An 18818-nucleotide genomic window follows, 5' to 3' on the forward strand; every position below is an offset into this window, starting at 1 on the left:
GGGGGGAGTCCGGGGAGGCCGCAGGCTCCGAGAAGGGGAGGGGGGCTCTCGGTTTGCAGCGCGTGGAAATATTTTCCCTCCTGCTAGCTCCTGAAAAAAACCCAAGCATCTTTTTCCCACTGGAAGAGACGGGTTCTCCCGCAGTGGGCTGGAAGGCACATTTAAGGTGATTTTCAATGTGAAAGCGGCATGAAGGGGAGCACCCAGTGCCCCTCGGACTCGGCAGCCTCTGCTTTGCTGGGTGCATGGGCGTTAGGTGCAGGAAGCTGACAACCGCGTGAAGGTTCAGGCCTTGGTCGGATGGTTTGCATGCAGCCGGGGACTTTCTTGAAGACTGCGTGATAACAATGCTTTACTTTGCTGCTGGGCCCAGGCAGAATACATTTTCTCGTTTACACAGATTGTGTAAGAGGCTGCTTCAGTTGTCCTTCCAGACCAAATGAATATTTCATAAGTATTTTGTGGATGTATTGTGGAAAGTGCTGGAAGTGTTTGCATTGAACTATCATGAAGTTTCTGTTCGCTACCATGCATGTACGAGGGAAATGACACAAATTCGCAACTCATAAATCAGTATTTGTTCCAAACCCGAGGTCTGAACATCACAGTGTGCTGGTTGGGCAATAGGAATTTGCCTTGTGATCTTTGATTCCACACAAAATCACTTACACAGACTAAAATTGTGAATGCTTGTAAGTAGGTAGCTGTGTTGAAGAAGACCACAGAAGAAGGAGTCACACGCTACTGTATTCACGTACTGATGATAGAGTGGCCATGTTCCTGCCGGAAGCTCCATGAGAGCGGTCTGCCAGGTTCCTGAATATGATGAAGTTGTCATTAAACAGAAATCCTGAAAGTACGCAAATACCAGGAAGCTTAGCCAGGTTGTCTCTGTAACAAGTCTATCCATGCATACATGAGTATTTTTTTTCTTGTTAAATTTTCTCAGTATTCACATAAAAGCTGTTGCACTGAAGTGTGGAACTTGACCTGATTGCATGCCAGGGACACGTTTGAACTTTCAAGAACTTTTGATGGGTACAGGTTGGCACTGGCTAGTGCCCTATAGCATCTTTCAAGCAGAGCGTCATGGAGATGGGACGCATTCTTGCTGATAACATAAAAATGAGTGGACTGTGTCAGACCAAGGCCTTTTCTCCAACAGTGACCAGAGATGGATATCGAGGAAAAAGTAGGAGGGTGTGGCTAGCAGTATGCTACTTCCCCCAGTGCACCCCTAGGAACCATTTTCAGGTTGGGGATGCCCAATCGGCTGTTATGTACAGCAGCTTGATGTAGCCAGAAAACCAGCTTGCTGTTCTTGGAGGAGGTGGATGCATAAACTCAGTGTTGAGAGTGAGGACTTTTTAAGGAACTTAGGACTATTATTGTACAAAACTTTCTCAGTGCTCTCTCAAGTTATATTTTTTTTCTTGCTTTCACAATAGGGTTATGAATACAGCCGGAGTGGGAACCCTACCCGGAATTGCCTGGAGAAGGCTGTGGCAGCGCTAGATGGAGCTAAATACTGTAAGCAATTAATAGGTTCCTCAAGCAAGATGTCAGCATGTGTGTCTCCTGACAGTGTCTACAGTAGACATAACTTGGGGAGCAAGGACATGGAGTTGTCAGCAGCAGCTGTGTCACAGCAAGGCTTTCACAGCCACTGACTACTGGTTATGGGCAAGAGCTGCTTCGTGGTGTGAAAAGAGTCCAACACTTATCATTCAGGAAAGTCCAGCTCAATTATTGGACTTTCCGTAGTGACTTTGCTTTGTCTTGCTGCATTTGATGCCTACGCTAAACTGAATCCATCCTTGTGCAGCAGCACTGAATGCAGTGGGAGCGGGAGCCCCGCAGCAGCTGTTATGAGACTGTGTTACCAGTGTTCATCCTGGGTTCCACCCTGTGTAAAATCAGGCTGCTGCTTTTACTGAATCCACTTAACAAGAGAGATAGCATAAGTGAGAGTGACAGAACAGGTTCCTTTTAAAAGCAAAGTGAGGAAAGCAAAGGTGAGTTTGACAAGGTTGTATCACATTAAAATACATTCTGTCTGCCACTTGTTCTTTTCTGTTTTAGGTTTAGCTTATGCTTCTGGCTTAGCTGCTACTTTGAATATTACTCACCTGTTAAAGGCAGGGGACACGATTATCTGCATGGATGACGTCTATGGAGGTATGTAAAGCACAACTATGTTTTTGATCTTCATTGTGCAAATGATTAAATGTACCTATTTGTGATTCTCATGAACCTTCTGAATTTCCCACGTAGGACCGTACTTTTTCTTTAAAGCCTTTTTATTTCATGAGAACACAGAACACTCCTGTCTGATTTTGGTGTTAGAAATTCAAACACTGAAAGATTCTGTGGCACAACGTGGAGGTTTAAAAAATACAGCTAACTAGTAATATATGCTTGAATGAGGGGAAAATAGCAACATCCTAGCCTTGCACCAATTTGTTTGCAGAGCAGGACCCCCTGCAGTCCAATGTAACACAGCTTTCCAGCTTCTGGTATTGCTACTACTCCTTTCCTAGGTTTGACCCTTTACCAACCAGCATTTTGTCTGGACTGTTTCAGACAACTATTCTGCCATCTTCCCTGAAAGCACAACTTGCACCTGTTACGCCCATGTCTTCTGAATGCTTCAGTGATGCTGCAGCCCCCTATTAGGTTTTGATAGTGCATAGTTTTTTTGATCCATTCTTCCAAGAAACTCCCTAGGAACAAACAGGGTTCATCCACCTCTGCTGAAGTCCTTCAAACGGTTGATGCCACCCAAAAGTCTGTAGTAGGGAAGTCTGCCAGGATAAGCTGTGATAATCGGTGTCCTTAGTGCCCAACTCATGTTTCACTGATCAGCGAAGCTTGTCTCCCTCCATCTGCTTCAAGGCCCTAGCACAAAGAGATCAAATCTGCTTTGTTTTCAAAGGAAGGTTAGAGAGGCCAGCAACAGGTAGCATTTTCCCAAGCAATAGCTGGAAAACCTTTTAGCAAGAATAATCACCTTTCCCATCACTAGGAGTGATGGGAACTCACACTGACTGTTTGCCAGTCAGTTCTCTATGCTTATGTGTATTAGGTATAAATACACACATTTGCTTTTAATGTCTTAGTTCTGTCATGCCAGATAGCTCTTCTCCAAAGTACATCTGGAGCCAAGTTGAGTGAAGACAGCAGGGATCCCTTGTTACAATCTGTCTCGTGATTTCACGGTCCTCCCACCACAGAACTCAGTAAATCAAAGTCATTTGGCCAAAGCATACTGTCAGTTCCTTACTTCAGAAAGGCTCATAGGTGTATTTTTCAAGCAAAACCAGTTTGCCTGCTCATTAAAGCCTCGGCCTGTGGTGGTTTCTGAGGAGATTAATTTCGTTGTTTCTTCCCTGAATTTTTTTATACTTTTGTTGTAAAGAGACTGGCTTCCCCACAGACAGCCTTATTCAGTAGACTTCACACCCCATGACATGGTACATCTGCAGATGCCACTGGCTGCCGTGGCCAGTATGTGTTCAGCCCCTTTATTCTTCCCTCGGATATTAGGGGCTCCTTGTCCCCTAAATCCCTGCTTGTTTTTCTCCTAGGCTGTGTTCTTCTGGCTGTTCCTAGTCATCTTTCTGGCTCGTGTTCTTGCACACTGCAGCCTGGTCCTTTGTCAGCCATTTCCTCGCTATTGTCTGTGCTGACTCCTTTTTACCATGCGGGCTTTACTCCTCCACCATGCTTGCCCTGTGCAGCCTTTCATACTTCAGCCCTGTAGTAGCAACCTTTGAGTCACTGGGTACTGAGTGCTGGCATGTGTCCCTGCTCCCTTGAGAGTACACTACCTTTGGTAAGCTTTTAGTACGTTTTTTGTGAAAAGCCTGGTTGGATTGGAAAGCAGTACTGTGCTTGCTAACTCAAATAAGTCCACAGTATTCAAGGTTGTCAGTAAAACAGTAAGAAAAGGAAAAGCTCTCGAGCAATGCTCTAAAGCATATTGCCTGGGATGTGTTTAAGAGATGCTGAGTTTTGGGAGGTGTGAGGAGCTGTAGGTAGTTGATACCTCTGAATTCTGAGCCATTGCTGTAACTTCTTAAAAGGGCTACTTTTAGTGTAACCTCTCATTTCCATCTAAGTTTTTTTTGTAGTGTGCTATTATTGAAAGTATGTAAGACTAAAACAACTTTTCTGTGGTTTGTATTTGTAGAGTTGACAGCCTATGTGAAAATTTCCCATGCTTGAATAAACTTCTTACAGCGCAAGAGAGAATATAGCTTGTTGTAGAAATGTGTTTCCTAAAAAAAAAAAAAAATAATCATTCAGACATAGTGTTCAGCACACAAAATCATACCCTGCATGCACTATGACTTTATGGCAAACTGCTGTTCTGCCTAAGTGAGTAAATGTTGAATAACCTTGGCAGAAAGACCTAATAAATTAATTTTTAATCCAGGCAGTGTCTCCAGATAGTCCGTATGTTGCACATCTAGTGATCAACTGGTTGCTTCTGGTTTCTTCTTTTAACCTTTCCAGTGAAAGACTTCAAAGACAGAAAGGAAGGAAATAATCACTTTTTTATGTTCCTTACTGCAAATTTATTTAATGGAATAATAAGAAACACAGTACCTGGAGTCTTCCTCTTCATTCTTCCTCTCCCAGATTCTCAATTAAGCTTATTAAATAGAAAAAAGAGTTTGAAAATATGTCGTGGAAAAAAGTTATTAAAAGTGGGATGGGGGAAAGAGAGTATAAAAACTGGAACTGCTAGCTTGTGCATGGCAAAGGGCTGGAGGAAAAGTTAGAAGTAGGCAAATTAAAAGGGGTCTATTTAGTCTTCTGATTAAAAAAACCCAAACAGTTATTAATTGAAAGTACTTCATAAATCACTCTGATTCCGTATTCCCATTATTACTTTCCCATGATGTTTAAAGCTACAGCAGTCTTTAAACTTTTTAGAAATAAAAAAATAATAATGTGCTATTTATGGTGTACAGCATAAAACTGTACCCTCCTGACTTTCCATGGATGCGTACAAGAGACTGGAGATTAGTGGAGGAAAGTTAAGGAAGTTGTTTCATTTTGTGTCTCTGATTTTTTGTTTTGTTTTGTTTGGGTTATTTTAGGCACAAACAGATACTTCAGGAAAGTAGCCATGAAAATGGGTTTGAATGTAGTTTTTGTTGACTGCGCAAAAATGGAATGCCTGGAAGCTGCAATTACACCAGAGACCAAGGTAGGGGAGAGGGAAATTGCTGAACTTACTTGCTTAATGTCGTTAAATAATTTTATTCTTGCTCTTGTTGTATTGGGTGTATGTGTCAAGCAGTGGGGGCTGCAGGGGTGGCCTCTGTGGAGACAGGTTGGGGCACAGCTGGCTCCAACACGTCCCCACTGCAGGCCACTTAGTGACATTTGTGGTGCCTCATTGAAACATTTTAAGGGCAAAAAAACACCACAGAGAGAGAGGAGAAGGGAAAAGGTAACAAACAACAGAGGGAACACCAAGGTTCGGAGGAGGAGGTGCTCCATGGCACTGGAGCAGATAATCCCCTGCTCTAGTGGAAAATAATTTAGCTGGAAAAGGCTTACAAACTTTTGGGCGTAAAGACTTTCTTCTGGCTATGTCAAGTCTTCTTCAGATGGGATACACTTCGGTTTTCAAAAGCTTTGATGTTCTTCCCATGCATCAGTTGTTTTTGTGGAGAATATTACCTCTCCCAAGAAACCTTGCCTTTCTTCAGTAGGGACACTTTCTTATTTCCACTCTGCAAACCTGCATGGGAAGCTGACACTCAACGAGTTAATGGTTAAAAGCACTTATGACTTACACAGGTATCATCACCAGCATTGTAAAATCTCTAAACTGATGTTTTGTGTTGTTGAATTACTGCAGCTTGTTTGGATTGAAACGCCCACAAACCCCACACTGAAGGTCATTGACATTCAGGCCTGTGCAGATGTAGTACATAAGCATAAAGATGTTCTTCTAGTGGTAGACAACACTTTTATGTCTGCATATTTCCAGGTAAGCACTTTGTTTGTTTACAATTACCCCATTATTTCAGTGTATTCGAAGATACATTTTTAAAATGGAAGCACCACCAAGGAACTGTAGTTTTGATCTGTGCATTGTAAAATTACCTGTTCTGTTTCTAAATACAACCCATGTACTGCTGCTGTTTACATTAGTAAAGATGGTATGCAAAGTATTTTATCACTAGCCATATACCAGTATGATACCAGCAAAACCAATATAGCTCAGCAGTCAAGTGAACACACTGAATCAAGACAGTCAGGTAAGCCATTGGGAGAATGGCTTCTCTGTCATTCAAAAATCATGTTTTTTAGTTCTCACTGATGGAAATCAGGCCTATTAGAAAACAGGACACTTTTTAACTTTGGCCTTTTTATACCAATTCTTTTGTATATGCTGTTTATGATCTGTTCTGAACCACTTGATATTCTAAAAAAGGTAGTGGTAAGAAAAAGTTAAAACAGGCAAACTTTGTTAAATCTTTCTTTGAGACATTCAAGTTACCTTTTTCTTCAATATTTTGGTGAATGTGTGGCTTAGAAGTTTGTAATTTTGATCTTGAACAACTGGCATAACTTTTCTGCTTTTGTAACTAGAATACATGAAATGAAGACAATTTCTTAAGTGCTAAAAATGCTTTGGAATAATAAACTTCAAAGTCTTGTTCATCTTAACACGGGCTAGAAATATTCATGTATATTTCCCAGGAGATCAAACTAATCCCTTGTATTTTAGGTCTAAAGTAAAACTTTTTTATGAGTGCAAAAGGCAAGGTGTCTTTGTTTTTGTTAAGAGTACTGAGATCTTTATAAATTAAGAGAGTTTACAGAAAGTGTTAATGCTTAGCTAAAGCAGCACTTGAGTTTGTCTTGTACATACCAAAAGCTTGGTGATTTCCCCCCCCGCAATGTATATTACTTCGGAAAGACATGTGTGGAAAGAAAAGCGAGCATCTGGATATATGAGCTAGTTAATGTATCTTATTGGCCTGGTGCTAAGAGAAAGTCAGTTGTAACGATTAATTCTAGTAAGCATAGTAGGTAATGTCTTTAAACCCCTCCAGACTGCTGCTGATACACTGTACTAAGAAGATCATAATTTCAGAGTGATTTACGTAGCAATATTGAATGTAAAAGGCACTGGTGTTTATGCTAACGTTCTCCTGGCTGCGCATTGGGAATGCACATTATGCACGTTCCTTGAATAGACGTCTGTGTTTAATCTGACAGCAGCAGTCTTTTATTCTAAATCTGCTTGCTTCGTTACCTTTTAACATATTGATACTCTTCAGTCTTTATAATACATTTATGTTACGCGCAGAGTCCTTCACTTAATGACTGATTAAAAAAAATGTGTTGTTCTTTACTTCTTGCCCATCAACATCTCAGTTTGCCTCACCTTAAAAAGGCTTCTGGGAAGAAAGCTGGGAGGTAAGGGAAGAGAGACCTGGCACACAAAACTCTTTGCACTTTCTTCAGGTTTTCAGTTCTTTTGGTGCAGTATCACCAATACTGATATCTAGAAAACAATGCAATTTTTTTGCTTTGCAGAATGTGTTGAGGTCTTCATTTTCTAAGGAAATATACTTTAGAGCAAATACCATTACTTATTCCTGCCTCAGCTAAGCGATATAACTAATTTTTTCAGAAATACGAACAGACTATATGTTAGATGTATTCAATCACTCCTCTCCCTGAAGCCGGTGGGAATTAGACCAGTGCTTTTAAATCACATTTTATTGTGGGTTCTTTTTATTGTACTTATCTTGAATTCAGAGTGCTTTCCTGTATTATTGTTTTTGTCACATATTCTGTCTATCTTCATTCTCAAGTTTTTGTGTTTAAGGTGTTAAGTTTTGTGTTAAGTTTTTGTGGTTTTTTTAGTTTCTCCACCTATTGTTATTTTCTGTGTCGGATCACAGCCCTTCTGGATAGCTTGAAATGAACCAGAGTGCACAGAAGCTTTAATCGGACCTATTATTTTCATTTCATTTCAGCGTCCTTTATCTCTGGGGGCTGATATTTGTATGTATTCTGCAACCAAATATATGAATGGTAAGTATGTGAGCTCAACACAACTCAGGCTGGCTAAAAGCCATTCTGGCTGCAGGCAGTTCACAAAAGCCAACGTGTCTGCCAGTAATTCTTAGATGGACCATTAGAGGAGGTGGACCATTGAATAGACCATTAGTCTTTGTAGCTCCTAAACTATCCCTGGGAGAAGGAATATTGGCCTGACTTCAGGTAATAGACCTAGAGGTGTTTATAGCCACGTTGGCTTTAAGTTGACTACAACAAAGCAAGTGTCTTCAGTAGAAGGTAGCTGCCAGAAATTATATTAAGGTTCAAAGGAGGTTTCATACAGCTGTGTTGGAGCCTGTCCGAAAGCACATTCACTGTGTTGTTCCCCAAACAGCCAAGACTTGGAGCTAACGTGACTATAGCTGTGTTGTAACCATATGTCCCTGGTGGTGCAGATAGAAGTGGAAGTTTTCTAGCGGGTGTTCACTCTTGCTAAGACAGCAGCCTGGTGCTGCTCCGCAGGACGCACCTGATTCCTGTACAATGTCCTGCTTTTTGGCAGTTAGCGGTGGTGGGCTTGGGAAGTGTCTTGGGGCATGTGTGCGGCACACGGCAGAGCACACTGCTGACCAGAGCTTTAGAAAAAGCTGAAATCTGCTTTATGGCTCATGTGCTGCACAGGAAGGATAGCAGTAGGAATGAGAAGGAACCCAGTGTCTTGCAAAAATGGGACTGTATTAGCACCAAGACTGAGAAAATGGGGGTTTGTGGCAGAACCCTGGAGCAGATGGGGTGGCTGATTCTGTTCTTGTCTTCTCCTTGCATTTTTAGGGCATAGTGATGTTGTAATGGGACTTGTTTCAGTAAACTGTGATGATCTCTACGAAAGGCTGAAATTCTTACAAAACTGTAAGTAGTCAATGTAGGAAATACCTTAAAATGAATCATATGTAGCTTGTAATGGGAAGCATGTTGCATGCACACAAGTATGAAATCTATCTAGAGATGTAGCTCAGGCATTTAAATGAGCAGAAATGCAAATGACTGCAGAGAAAGTGATAACACAGATGAAGGAAACCTGAATTCTCTTCCCTGCCTTTCACTGGTACGTAGGGTGGTCTTACGCAAATACGATAGCTTTCAGTATGCCTCTGTGGCTCCTCTTTCAAATAAAGTTAATGACACAGGTCTCCACTTCCTAACTGCTTCCAGAAAAGTGCTGAGAGCAGTGTGGGTTGTTCAACATTTGTTTACCAGGGGCTGGTGAGTGGGATGAATTGTCTGGTGGCAGGTGCTTGAATGCAGGCAGCACTCTTCACTGCAGGACTGTAATTCCCCTCTGTCCTTGCTTTCCCCTGGGAAGTGTGTGCCCCGCTGCTCTAGAGGGAGGATTGAGCCGCGGAGCGTCTCTCGAGTGTGCTTCCTGGAGCCACACGCTGGTGTGGTGTGGAGAGCTCTGCCTGTGCTCTGTGCATCATGCACAGAGGCAGGAGATGTGGCACGTCCTGAAAGCATCAGATGCAGAGTGGCTGAGGTCTGTCTCCCACGTGCAGTACCTGCAGTTACATGGGGCATGACTGCTTACAAAGTCTCTCTTTAGGTTATAGTTAAGACCATGGCAGAAAGAGCATAATCGTTTCCTATATTCACTTGGCTTCATACACGAAGAGGGATACAAACCTTTAAATTACTCCTTTATTTAATTTCATCTAACTCATGTCAAGTACATCTGGGGTTTTTTAAACTCATTCATACATCAGAGGATATGCCTGATGCAGAACTTTCATATGTAAGTTGATTTTAACAATTTTACTGTCTCTTAATTGTAATGAATAAATTTCTGTACAGTGTTCTGTCTGCCTCCTGTCTACAACAGAAGGAGTAAAGGTATGGTATGTCTAGTAAATTTAATCCTTGAGTCTTCAGTTTGTTAATTCAGCTCATTAATTGGCTTCCCATGTGTGTGAGATGAAGAAGACAGATTGCATCAGATGTCTTTCCACCTGTCTTGTTCTAACTTTAGAAATTTTGAAAATTAGGACTGTATTTAGTTTTACTAAAAACAAATCCCTTTGTTTTCTGTGGAATTTTGTTTCAATTTCCGTAGCTCTTGGAGCTGTTCCATCTGCCTTTGACTGTTACTTGTGCAATCGTGGTTTGAAGACACTACAAATCCGGATGAAACAACATTTCCACAATGCATTAGCTGTTGCTCGATTTCTTGAGTCAGATTCCCGGGTGGAGAAAGTCATTTTCCCAGGTAGGTTGGCAAGACTTCAGAGCAGGTGACGTCTTTGAGGCTGGATTTGGGTGCTGTAATACTACGTGTCGTTTGTGCATCCTTCACATCTGGTGACTCTGGCTTAGGTGTCCGCCTTGGCAATGGGCTGTTTCTACATAGCTGAGGGTGAGCTACTTTACCCTTTGAAGTGATGGTAATTAACTTAAAGCAACTTCTACAAATTTCAGGCTTGCCTTCACACCCTCAGCATGAGTTGATCAAGCGGCAGTGTACGGGCTGTCCTGGGATGGTAACCTTTTACATTAAAGGAAATCTCAAACATGCTGCTGCCTTTCTCAAGAATTTGAAGGTAAATGACAGTAAATACGCATTACCTTAGAGGGACTTGAGCCTGTACTTCTGAGGGTGATAATGGAAGGAAGTGTTTTTTCTTGGGGTGGGGAGAGTCTTTCTCTGTACTTGCAAAGCTCCTAAAGTCTTTTGGGTGTAACCATCTCTAAATAATAGATTCTTTGTAAATGAGAGGGAAGAAAAGGATGCCTCGGCTCATTTGAAGTATTTGTTTACACAGTGGGGTGTAGTATATCCAGGTTAGCCAAGCACTGCTTCTAATAAAGGGCCTGTGTACCAACCTTTTGCAAAAATACCTGTAGTATTTGAAAGCAGAGAAGCTGTGGCTGGTGTAACACTGTTGTAATATTTCAAAGTACTCATCAGGAGAAACACCTATTGAGATATGACGTGAGTCATGAAGCAAAGAGGGAGTCCCTCAATTTGGAGGATGGTTGTTTGTGTACTTTACCTAAACCATAGGCTTTTGCTTTTGTCTTGCAATGTATTAATTCTGCCTGTACTCTTTAAAGTGTTTGCTAGTCTTGATCTCTGGTTAATTTGTATCCTGCTCTTGTGTTTTTGCTGTTTTGTTCTTGGAAAAACAAATCAGTAATAATTGACAAAGGTAAATTAGAACTTCCTTCTCCTCCCTATCTTTCTTACTTGCAAGCTAATGTCATCAACTGAAAATGAATTTACTAAAAATACAATTTTCCCACAAAATACCCTTTTACGTGAGAGAGAGCATTTAATCCTGGCACAGGAGATCTACCAGTTTTGACAAAAGGCATCAGAGAGTACGTTCCAGAAGTAGTCCCTTATGAGTATATTCACTTCAGCCCTTTAACTTGGATAACCATCAGTTTGTCACTAGGTTGGTACAGAAGTACAGCCATTTCCTTAAACCAGGCTGAGAAGAGGATTCTTTGGTTGATAGGTTTAGTTGTCTGTTTTTTTTTTTTTTAAAAGGAAAAAATAGTCAATATGAGCAACCAGGGCTGGAGAGAAATGTTGAGGGCAGTAAGTGCATTCACAAAAGACAAATCGTGAATCTGTGTTTGAATGCAGTTGGCTCTCTAGAGAGCCTTTTTGTCATCCAGCAATATATGTCCATAATTCAAAGAGCAGTGCTAAAAAAACCTTAACTAACAGTAAGCATTTCACAAACACTAGTCCTGTTAGGCGCTGAGAAATTTAGGCCGGTTTTCAAAATACTAAACCAACCATCAGACCCAAGCAATGAGTGAAAAAATCTGTTCCACCTTATGAGGAGAATCTTAAATGTTTGGGTTTTTTCCCCATCAAGTCTGCTATTTGCCAGCCTGAAAAGCATAGGTGTTAAATGTGAACATTGAGTGATGCTGAAAGAAGAGTATGTAAGGATAGGATATAATCACTTCAACCTTAACTGAAATTTTTGAGATCTGACTCTTACTTTGTTCAGGCAGTCTGCTCTATCCTTCCTCTGAACAGAATGAAAACTCTGGTGGTGCCCAGGCAGAACCTGCTCCCTCATGTTGTGCATTTTCCCTTCTGCTTTGCCTCCATAGCTGCCCATGCATTGCATTGTACGAACTACTCCTGAGTTATTTCAGTTTTGCATCAGTGTCTCCTTAAAACCTTTTTAGGACAAATCTATTCTAAATTTTAATAGCTCTTACCTGCTAAATGTATACTTTTTTCCCTAATTGCAGCTAATACCTTTCAAAATATAAAAGTTACTATAGAAAAACTTAGGAAAAAAAAACCCCAACCACTAAACATTCCTTTTTCATTAACTGTCTCTAAGCATTCATAAACTTACACTTCTTAGGTTAACTGCTGTTTAATTTTTCCCATAGGTTTTTGCACTGGCTGAGAGTCTGGGAGGATATGAAAGCCTAGCAGAGCATCCGTAAGTCATTCTTCATCTTAAAAGTCTAAAAAAGCTGCAGAGTAACAAAAAAGTTTCTGCTGTATTTTGATGGGAGTTCTAAAATTTTCTAGTACGTGAAGCTAAGATATTTTGCACATAAGTGAGATTCAAAGATAGTATGTTGTACAGCACAAAAACCAGTAGCCAGATGACATTCTGGCTACTCCAGAAATGAGTGTGACTTTTGTGAATATAAGAATGCAATGATGAAAGAATTTCCACGCTTCCTTGTTTTAACTGGGAGACTGAGCTGCAATTTGTTGCTATGATAACAAATCCAAGAAATCAGCGTGTGTTTGAATAAGTAGTATTGAGCAGATGTGGTCAAACTGTTGAGGAAGGAGGTCTGCCGTTCTGCCTGCTTACACAAGAGGGCATGTTCAGTATGCTACGCTGAACTGCATCTGTCTCCACGTCAAGTAAATTTTGTGGGAATTTTAGTAATACTTAGTTGCTCTTGTTTAGGTTAAAAGGCTAAAAATAGGATTTTTATGGAATTAGATTATTTCACTTAAATCCAATTTGCTTTTCAAAAAGATACATGGAAAGTTATGACTAAACTTATATGCTAAATCATTTTAGTTGCTTATCGTAGAATAACAGCAAATCTGAAAACACTCAAGCAGTTGAAAGGTAATTGCTAACTGGTGGATGTCAGTGACTGAGCGTATGGGGGAAATAGCTTCTTACCTATATCCTCCATAGCTGGTGATAATAAACTCTTCAATGTAAGTGGTAGTTTGACAAGTGATCTGAGAAAACAGAAGTTAAAAAAAAAAATCTGGAGTTTTTATACTGAATATTGTATAATATATACAATATATTGTATACAATTATATAATATATACAATACTGTATATATATACATTTATATATACACACATTGTAATATATACAATTGTACAATACAATTATATAATATATACAATACAATATACTATAGCTGTTTCTCCATATGCTTAAAGTAGAGCTTTTAGATACTATTTTTCAGAAAAAAAACTAAAAAAAATCTGGAAGGAAGAGGAATAGGATTTTTTTTTCCTCCTTTGTCATTTCCAGATTGTTAAGTATCCACTTCTTATTAATCATTTGTAGCTTGGAAATACTGCGTTGAAACACTGGGAGATACAAGTCACTGACTTCTCTGCAGTTCACATAATTTACAGTAACTGATGATAGGATCTCTTTCCATCTGTGGGTTAACCAGCAGGTGGTACACAGAAGGTGTAAAGTCTTTATGGAACTTCAGGGGATGCTGGCAGGAAACCCATTTCTTTGGTCTTTACCAATAAAAAGTAAACACTTCTTAGAAAAAAGGCTATTTTTCTTCCTCCAGGGCCATCATGACTCACTCTTCAGTGCCTAAAGAAGACAGAGAAGCTCTTGGAATCAGTGATACATTAGTTCGCCTGTCAGTTGGTTTGGAAGATGAAGAAGATTTACTGGAAGACCTGGACCAAGCTCTGAAAGCTGCGGTAAGTGGGTTGTTACCTTAGTGCTGTCACTCTAAAAATAATTTCCCCTCTAGTCCTCTTCCTTTCTCACTAAACTGCTGGTAATTCTTACCTCACTTAATTTTTAAACTACTCATAAGCAGACCTTGCAGAGTGGATGTAGGGTTTTAAAGCTTTTGTTGTTAGGTTTCTCTTTGCAGTGAAGTTTACAGTCCTTGTCAGTCATGATTTGAATTCATGTAGATTCCTAGAGCGGACGGGATGTCCCTGGCATCCAAATGACAGGGATAGCGAGGGGAGGCTGTCATATAGGCATCAAAGTGCTTAGTATGTGCTTCAGATTTTTCATGTCATAGTTTTAGAGAGGGTTGAAATATATTAAGAAGCTTCAAGAAAAGAGCTTCTACCAGACAGTAAGTCCAATATTTGAGTAACGCTATTTCCTTTACAAGCACTACTTCTACTCCTCTACCCACAGTTCTGTATTTCAGACAATAGATTAAAATTGTTTTTTATATGTGGTGATTAATGTCATGCCATATTGTGTCTTTTCTTCTCAAGGCAGGTTTCCTAAAATACATGAGGTGTGTATGTGTTTGTGTACGAGTATACACACATGCATATATGCAGGGGAGAGGCTGTTAAATGCGTATTGTCTTTCAGTCCTACACACCTTTGTGCTATGCTTTGGAACGGCTAATGCTGTGACTGAAGGAATAATGGGGGGTTTTGCAAGCTTTTTTTTTTTAATCTTTTTTTTTTTTAAACTGGAAAGGATTAGTCATAACTGAAAAGTATGAAGTATGGGCACTTGACTTTGAACTAGTACATCAGTCTGATGGATCCCCTTTGGCAGCTGCAGATACTGCAGTTTGATATACCAGTATTTCATTGCAGAATATGCTGTGTTGTACTCTACCTTGTATTTATCATGCTGTGACTTATCAAGGGCATTGCCAATGTCTTTGGTTTCTGCAATTGCAGATAACTTGTTAGGTGAGCTTCCCAGATGATCCTAGGAAGCAGACCACATCGTGTGAAAGGTCCTTTCTTTTTCCCAGAAGGACGTCACTGACCTTTGGGTATGCAGGAGAATTCCTCTTGATGTGAAATCTCATGGCAGCTTTAGATCTGAATGTGTGAGCAAGGCATTTAAACCAGATGCCTAAAGCCTAGCCGGGCACTCTGCCTCAGCCTCTAATTTTGTCTGTTCTGCAGAGCTTCAATGGAAGACTAAAATCCCTCCAACCTTCATAAGCATAATTATGTGTTGGAGAGAGGAAGGAGAATTTCCTCTTGATCCTGGTGGGCAATAAACAGCGCCCAGAGGTATGGGATGGCTGCACGCAAAGCGCCAGCCAGTCATTTCAAATGCTGTTGGAGATCTTGGGATATCTGTTGCTCAAGGATGCATACTAGATCTTTGGATCTTGTTGCAAGCATAGTTTTTGTTCTCAGGAACTGCCAACTACTGTAACACAATCCCATCCATAAAATTTGTTATTCTGTCTTTACAATTTTAGGTATCCTGTTTGCCTCATACAGAACTTCACTCCTGGAAAGTCAAAAACTTTGATTTACAAAATCTAAATATACTTCCCAACCTGTTTGTATCCACTTGATCACATGTTGCTCCTACACAGGCAAATGTAGGTATTAGACATGTTGCTAGCAGGCAGTGAAAACATTTCATCAGGGCAGCATGGTCTCTGCCATACTGTGGGGCAGGTGAGGGGGTCAAAGAGAAGGAGACAAACCAAGGACTGCAGCAAGGCACATGCTTAAGATGGGTTTCATCAAGTTTTGGAATAAAGTTTAATAAATAACCACACTAAAAAAGCAGGACTTTCCTTCTTCCCTTCTCCCAACTTGTACTTTCATACTGTAGGAGCACCATAACTCTCATTGGTTTGTCTGTTTTTTTTCTTTGAGTGGGAATTCTGTAGATTTGGTGACTCCTCAGTAGTCCTTGCAATGCTGAGGGCAGAGTTCACAGTCTTTGGTGGACCTTGAGTCAGCTCCAAGTCAATGGCCGAGGCAGAACTAGGTTCAGCACTACCTTGTTCTCCTCTGCCACCTCTGCATCCCTGCAGGCACCTGCATCGCAAAAAAGAATTAAAAAAATAAAGGTGTTTGAAATACAGAGTTTTGTCTGTGTGAGAGAACATGGTGGTATTGGTGGGTAAAGTATAAGTTTGAGCCCTGCAGCAATTGTAGCAGATGTATAGTAGTTTGAGGTACTGTACAGACAGGAAATTTTTTGTCCCTCTATTTTTCTCTCTCTCTTTTTTTTTGTGTTTTGTTTTGTTTGGTGATAGGGAAAATTAGCAACAGTAACTGCATGTATTTCTATATGCCAGCACAGAGCATGAAGATAATCTGATGCTAAAGTATATCTTATTTATGAAAAGAAGAAAAAAGTGCATGGTTGATATAGGTGCATAGCATAATTATCTCTCATTTTTCCTTCTCGTTGCAGTTTGCAGACCACAAGGCTTGACGTTTAAAACCGGAACCTGAAATTGAACGTTGAAATGGCTAAAGAAGGTGACGCAGAAAGCCAAATTGCTAGTGATTTTCCTTTGATTTGCCTTTGAGAATTGAAATCTGTTCAATCCAATGCTGGATTCCTGGGGCACACAACCTGTGCTCTCTGTGGGTCCATTTCTGTTGTATTGTAATCCTTTGGCTTTGGATTTATGGAGTCAATAAGTTGTTTTTGAGAACAGCCATGATGCACACTCAGGAATATTATCCCGGTTCTCTCAGTGGAGATTAGTGTTTCTCATTTGCCATGCTAGTGCTGCAAGGGTGTTAGGTCAAAAGGGTTGGTTTCTGTTACTGCTCCTCAGGATGCACAATTAATTTTTCTCATATCTTCTAATCCAGCAGTCCAACATAAAAACTGTTGATTTAACTTAGATTTTTTTTTAAATTAGGTTGGAAATGTGGTTAAATGCTTTTTCACCTCTTGATATTTTATGGAGTATTGACAATGAAGCAAAATCCAATATCTGGTAAACAATAGTAACTTTCTAAAGAGGATTCTTTCCTTTTTTAAAAAAAATCATGTAATGTTAATTGTGGTAATGACTTGGTTTATATTTGGAATGGGAATAATTTTAATTAAAATATGTTTTGAATTTCCCTGATGTATTACTTGTTTTGACATTTGTGTGTACTAATTGCATTCAAAATCAGGTGATAAAATGACCCTGGATTTGTTTAAATTTTCCTGTGGAAAAATGTTGTCATTGATGTTTTTACTTTTGTCAAGAAAAAAAGATTTAAATTCTAATGTATAGCAACCTATCATGCAGTATTCAGGCAAGGAATATTCAGGTGCCTCAAGGCGCTGCTTGCTTGTGGTAGGTGGTGGGCGGCTGCCTGAAGCGCCCTGCAAAGTGTCATCTCTGAGCAGACCTCAGCCCTCCTGCCCGCTTCCCCGTGGCTTATCTAAATATCTGTGCTGAAGAACCACAGAAGAGGCACAAGTACTGCAGGTATTTGTTACAAGACTGACTGCACAGATCTTTCTCAGTAAAAACATTTAGCGTTCCCAAACTAAATGAAAATTAGATGTTCTGGGGGTGTCTTTTTGTTTTGTTTCTTTCTCAGATTGAGAGCTGACATGAAATGCGAATTCGGTGACTTCACTCACCAGCTGATTTGAGCTCGCCACCTGCCTTAGATTATGGTATGGAACACCCTAACACATGTGCAAGTGAGATGAGAGTGCTGTAGCTGAGACAATAGGGCTGTAGCTGGCTGCCAGTTGCTGTGAGCCCCGGTGGTACCCCAAGCAGGGATGACTGTTGTCTGCTGTTGCTGTAGGAGAATCAAGCTCTTGGGGTTTTGCACAGCTGGGGCAGAGGCTGAGCATGAGATGGAAATGAATGTATTTCATCTAGCCCTCAGAGTGGTTATTCTGAGTCATTCTTGGTTAGCCTGTCTGTAAGATCAGTGAAACATTGCAGATAGCTTTTTATTAACTTCCACAGGATAAATATTGTTGTTCTACTGTCCGCATCTGTTTTTGACTCTAAGCATAAGCAGCACATCAGTGTTAATTTCTGTGGAAAGACTTCAGCAAATAAGCGGGTCAGAAGTGGTGGGGCTGTGCTTTGCACAGCAGTGGTAGTGGTGCGGGCACATTGAACCTGTGTTGTGGTGCATCGGTCTGCTCTCCCTGAGGGGGCAACCAGCATGGAGGGTGCCTGTGCGCGTCTGCTTACAGATGACTGCAGAGCCCTGCCTGTGTTGTTGTGTGGCCCAGCACAGCGTCTGAGCTCAGGCAGTGCTTTAAATAGGTAAAGACTTCTATTTGTTGTAATTAAAGTTAAGACTGTGCTTTCTATACCAGATCAATACAGGATTTCAGTGTGAAGTACGGAGTACAAAGATAATTATCGACCTGTCTAGGCACTGTGCTTTCTGAGCAGCAATCAATTACGTATATTGACACAAAAACAGAGTAGTCTTGATTATCTAGAATGATTAAATCCTGGGAAAACTGAGATGAAGGTATGTATACCAAACAAACGCCTCATTTACTTAACTGCATTGCAAGTATACCATAAAAGCACATGCAAAATGAATAAGATGCTATAGGGGATGTAGGCTGGTAGGTGGTATGAAAATGAGGAGCTCTTGTTATTTTTTTGAAAAGCCGACAACCGGTGCTGAAGAGTCTCAAAGGCATCGTGGTTGTATTGTATGAGCTAGTAACTCTCCCTGCTCTTAGTGAAAACCATCTTCTCTTCCATATTAATCTCTCTCTTAAATTTTCACGTTTGTGGTTACAACATTTTTTGACTAAATATCTGATTTAATT

At 40.5% G+C, this 18818-nt stretch overlaps 1 protein-coding gene across 1 annotated transcript; it reads left to right on the forward strand.

Annotated features, from left to right (window-relative positions):
• The first annotated feature begins 1089 nt into the window (after window positions 1–1089).
• CTH (cystathionine gamma-lyase) lies at window positions 1090–16875 on the forward strand. Its single transcript, XM_009320664.1, has 12 exons — window positions 1090–1254; window positions 1449–1530; window positions 2083–2178; window positions 5109–5218; window positions 5879–6010; window positions 8016–8073; window positions 8872–8949; window positions 10148–10300; window positions 10510–10631; window positions 12457–12509; window positions 13867–14005; window positions 16464–16875. Exons 1-12 carry the CDS (start codon window positions 1090–1092, stop codon window positions 16482–16484), a joined length of 1209 nt encoding a protein of 402 aa, XP_009318939.1. The 3' UTR covers window positions 16485–16875.
• The last annotated feature ends 1943 nt before the right edge of the window (window positions 16876–18818 follow it).

This window comes from Pygoscelis adeliae, unplaced genomic scaffold (genome assembly GCF_000699105.1).
Source record: "Pygoscelis adeliae isolate BGI_AS28 unplaced genomic scaffold, ASM69910v1 Scaffold402, whole genome shotgun sequence".
In the NCBI taxonomy this organism is placed as follows: domain Eukaryota; kingdom Metazoa; phylum Chordata; class Aves; order Sphenisciformes; family Spheniscidae; genus Pygoscelis; species Pygoscelis adeliae.